This window comes from Oncorhynchus kisutch, unplaced genomic scaffold, assembly GCF_002021735.2.
Source record: "Oncorhynchus kisutch isolate 150728-3 unplaced genomic scaffold, Okis_V2 scaffold2120, whole genome shotgun sequence".
NCBI lineage: Eukaryota > Metazoa > Chordata > Actinopteri > Salmoniformes > Salmonidae > Oncorhynchus > Oncorhynchus kisutch.
The window spans coordinates 1,216-5,398 of record NW_022264065.1 but is presented as its reverse complement, the minus strand read 5'-3'; the positions used below and the strand labels follow the sequence as shown (position 1 = coordinate 5,398).

The 4,183-nt window shown below is 51.3% G+C and overlaps 1 protein-coding gene across 3 annotated transcripts; it reads right to left on the bottom strand.

The window, feature by feature from the left end:
* Positions 1–289: 289 nt before the first annotated feature.
* Positions 290–3,680, bottom strand: LOC116369275 (MAGE-like protein 2). Of its 3 annotated transcripts, XM_031819398.1 has the most exons (6): positions 3,547–3,680; positions 3,400–3,455; positions 901–3,319; positions 550–708; positions 435–471; positions 290–358 (listed from the first exon to the last, which is right to left on the bottom strand). In XM_031819398.1, the coding sequence occupies exons 1-5, from the start codon at positions 3,573–3,575 to the stop codon at positions 462–464; spliced, it is 2,673 nt and encodes an 890-aa protein (XP_031675258.1). In that variant the 5' UTR covers positions 3,576–3,680; the 3' UTR covers positions 290–358; positions 435–461. The 3 variants fall into 3 exon arrangements, with proteins under 3 accessions (XP_031675258.1, XP_031675256.1, XP_031675257.1); XM_031819396.1 differs by having other exon boundaries at positions 550–3,319; XM_031819397.1 differs by lacking the exon at positions 3,400–3,455 and having other exon boundaries at positions 550–3,319; positions 3,547–3,669.
* Positions 3,681–4,183: the final 503 nt, after the last annotated feature.

The following is a 4,183-nucleotide window of genomic DNA, read 5'->3' as shown; positions in this document are numbered from 1 at the left end:
ATTTCTTAGTACACTTCCCCAGAGCTCTTCAATCAGGGATTTGTCTGACAGTCTCACTGTATACAATGCATGCCTACATCTAAAGTATGAATATATGAGGAATGTCTGACAACTCACCCCATCACAAATGCTCTTATGTAGACCCAAGCTTTTATTTTGAATCAGTAGCAAAGGTAAAAGATAAGAAAACCAAAGAATTAACTGAACAGTAGTCATTTTTACTACTGACTGCACACCACCTGTTCTCAATTAGCAAGCAATGGACATGAAACATTTCAAAGAGACAAGGCATTTTTAAAGTAAGTTGTTTATTGATTCCATCACACTAGAGTAGCAAGAGCACCAGCAACTTCCTGGTCTAAAAAGCAGAAAGAAATGCAAACAGTGTCAGCAACACAGAATGTTAAGTAACCAATGTCAAAAACAATACTCACCATTAGAGCTTCTAGAGGATGAATCCATTATATTTCCCTGTTGATAGATATGGTTAGTACAAAGTCCTTCAAATTCAGAGAGCAAAGTTCAGAGCAGGTTAAAGTGAACCATTACCTTGCAGAATCCTTCACTAGTGTTGGATATATGCTTGGTGCACCAATGCCAACATAACCGTCCTTGGGAGCATTTCCACTGTCAACAGGCATTGCCTCCCAAGGAGTGTAGCTGATTTGGGAAAAGACAGTTCTGCCATTCTTGTAGTGCGATTTGGAACTGTAGGAAGAGATTGGGATGACACCTGACTGTTCAATGCTGGCCTGAGAACTACCAGAGGCATCATCTTCAGTGCTTTCGTAGTGCTTCTGCTGAGACAATGGGGCCAGTTGCTGCTGGGAAATTTGCCCTACATGCCATAATTGCTGAGGAACGGGGTTGATTAGCTGCTGAGCCATTTGAGATGGATACCTTTCTTGCTGAGGCTCGACTGCCAGTTCCTTCTGCTGCTGGGGCTCGACTGCCAGTTCCTTCTGCTGCTGGGGCTCGACTGCCAGTTCCTTCTGCTGCTGGGGCTCGACTGCCAGTTCCTTCTGCTGCTGGGGCTCGACTGCCAGTTCCTTCTGCTGCTGGGGCTCGACTGCCAGTTCCTTCTGCTGCTGGGGCTCGACTGCCAGTTCCTTCTGCTGCTGGGGAAATTGAGATGGATGCCACACGAGCGGAGGCTGCTGGAGAATGGAGGCCTGTAGCTTCTGTGGCATGGCGGTCAGCTCCTTCTGTTGAGGTTCAGTGGCCGGTTGCTTCTGCTGCAGGGGAATTTGAGCTGGATGCCACGCTTGCTGGGGCGTGGTGGATGGTTGCTTCTGCTGAGGTTCAGTGGGTGTTCGATTCTTGGACATTTGAGCTGGATGCCACACCTGCTGAGGTTGCTGGGCTATGGTGGTTGGTTCCTTCTGCAGTAGAGGCATAGGGGCCAGTTGCTTCTGCTGGGGAAACTGAGCAGGATGCCACACTTGCTGGGGCACGTCGGTCGTTTGCTTCTGCCTCAGGGGCATTTGACGAGGATGCCACAATTGCTGGGGCATCAGTTGCTTCTGCTGCAGGGCCTTTTGAGAAGGATGCCACACTTGCTGGGGCATGGCGGTCGGTTGCTTCTGCTGCAGGGGCATTTGAGGATGCCACACTTGCTGGGGCACAGCGGTCGGTTGCTTCTGCTGCATTTGAGCTGGATGCCACACTTGCTGGGGCACGGTGGTCAGTTGCTTCTGCTGCAGGGGCATTTGAGAAGGATGCCACACTTGCTGGGGCACGGCGGTCGGTTGCTTCTGTTGCAGGGCCATTTGAGGAGGATGCCACACTTGCTGGGGCATGGCGGTCGGTTGCTTCTGCTGCAGGGGCATTTGAGGAGGATGCCACACTTGCTGGGGCACGGCAGTCGGTTGCTTCTGCTGCATTTGAGCTGGATGCAACACTTGCTGGGGCATGGTGGTCAGTTGCTTCTGCTGCAGTGCCATTTGAGGAGGATGCCACACTTGCTGGGGCATGGCGGTCGGTTGCTTCTGCTGCATTTGAGCTGGATGCAACACTTGCTGGGGCATGGTGGTCAGTTGCTTCTGCTGCAGTGCCATTTGAGGAGGATGCCACACTTGCTGGGGCATGGCGGTCGGTTGCTTCTGCTGCAGGGGCATTTGAGGAGGATGCCACACTTGCTGGGGCACGGCAGTCGGTTGCTTCTGCTGCATTTTAGCTGGATGCCACACTTGCTGGGACACGGCGGTCGGTTGCTTCTGCTGCAGGGGCATTTGAGGAAGCCACACTTGCTGGGGCACGGCGGTCGGTTGCTTCTGCTGCAGGGGCATTTGAGGAGGAAGCCACACTTGCTGGGGCACGGCGGTCGGTTGCTTCTGCTGCAGGGCCATTTGAGGAGGATGCCACACTTGCCGGGGCACGGCAGTCGTTTGCTTCTGCTGCATTTGAGCTGGAAGCCACACTTGCCTGGGCACGGCGCTCGGTTGCTTCTGCTTCAAAGGCATTTGAGGAGGAAGCCACACTTCCTGGGGCACGGTCGTCAGTTGCTTCTGCTGCAGGGGCATTTGAGGAGGATGCCACCCTTGCTGGGGCACGGCGGTCGGTTGCTTCTGCTGCAGGGGCATTTGAGGAGGATGCCACACTTGCTGGGGCACGGCGGTCGGTTGCTTCTGCTGCAGGGGCAATTGAGGAGGATGCCACACTTGCTGGGGCACGGCGCTCGGTTGCTTCTGCTGCAAGGGCATTTGAGGAGGAAGCCACACTTGCTGGGGCACGGTGGTCGGTTGCTTCTGCTGCAGGGGCATTTGAGGAGGATGCCACACTTGCTGGGGCACGGCGGTCGGTTGCTTCTGCTGCAGGGGCAATTGAGGAGGAAGCCACACTTGCTGGGGCACGCCGGTCGGTTGAATATGCTGCAGGGGCATTTGAGGAGGATGCCACACTTGCTGGGGCACAGTGGTTGTTTGCAGTGGCATTTGAGAAGGATGCCATACTTGCTGGGGCACGGCGGTTGGTTGCTTCTGCTGCAGGGCCATTTGAGGAGGATGCCACAATTGCTGGGGCACGGCGGTCGTTTGCCTCTGCTGCAGGGCCATTTGAGGAGGATGCCACACTTGCTGGGGCACAGTTGTCGGTTGCCTCTGCTGCTGAGCTTCTGCGGCCAGTTGCTTCTGATGCAGGGGCATTTGAACTGGATACCACACTTGCTGAGGTTGCATGGGGGCCAGTTCCTTCCGCAGGATGGCAGCCGGATGTTTCTGTTGCGCTTGCATTTGAGATTTATAATTGCCATATCCTAGAGACCGAAGTGATCCTGCATAGAGCCATGCTGCATTAGAATCCAGTGCAGGAGACCGATCACCTAGGTTAAAAATATAAACTGTAAAATGCCAGCATTTGAAAGTTATGGAACTGCATAGCTGTTATTTGAAATGACCTCACCTTCTGATGTAGAACACGTTATCCCTCCAATTAGCAGGCAACAAAGCCAAGAAACGCTTAAGGAAAAATAATGTATGTCATAAACATAGCTACCTGTAACACCTGAAGGACAAGGGAAACAAACTTAATCAATACTTAAAAACATACCTGAAAGCGATTCCAATCATCACGGCCATTTCGCCCTCAAAACCTCACCAGTATTCAGAACTAATGGTAGGCATACGTCCTACCAGAATATCCCTTTTACTATATTTGCCAGATGTTTGGTTGCTCCTTTTAAAGGAATCCCAGACCCTTCTAATGTCGTTGGCTAATTAAGGACAGCTGTCAGCCACTGAACTACATTCAATTTCTATTTCCAAATTGACCCCTAAATCCTACACCTTGGTCTAAACACAAGGATTTAATAGGGATAAGCAATATGGCCACAATTGCATCCAGCCTATCAGAAGGCAAGGTGAAGCAATTAACATATTGCTTTACCCTATCTGATCATTTCAAATGCCCATAAGTGACTAAGTGGTAGGTGTAGGAGCTAGGGGTTGATTTGGAATGCAGATATTTACTCAGGTCTGGTTGATTCTCTAATTGAGATCCTGATAGGTTTGACAGCCCTTACTCGTGTCAAACTCATTACACTGAGGGCCGAGTGTTTGCGGATTTTCACTCCTTCCTTGTACTTGATGGCTGAATTAAGGCCACTAATTACTTCCTTCACCTACAGTAGTTGTCTTGGTCTTAAATGAAAGGAAAAAACTAAAACCTACAGACACTAGGCCCTCCA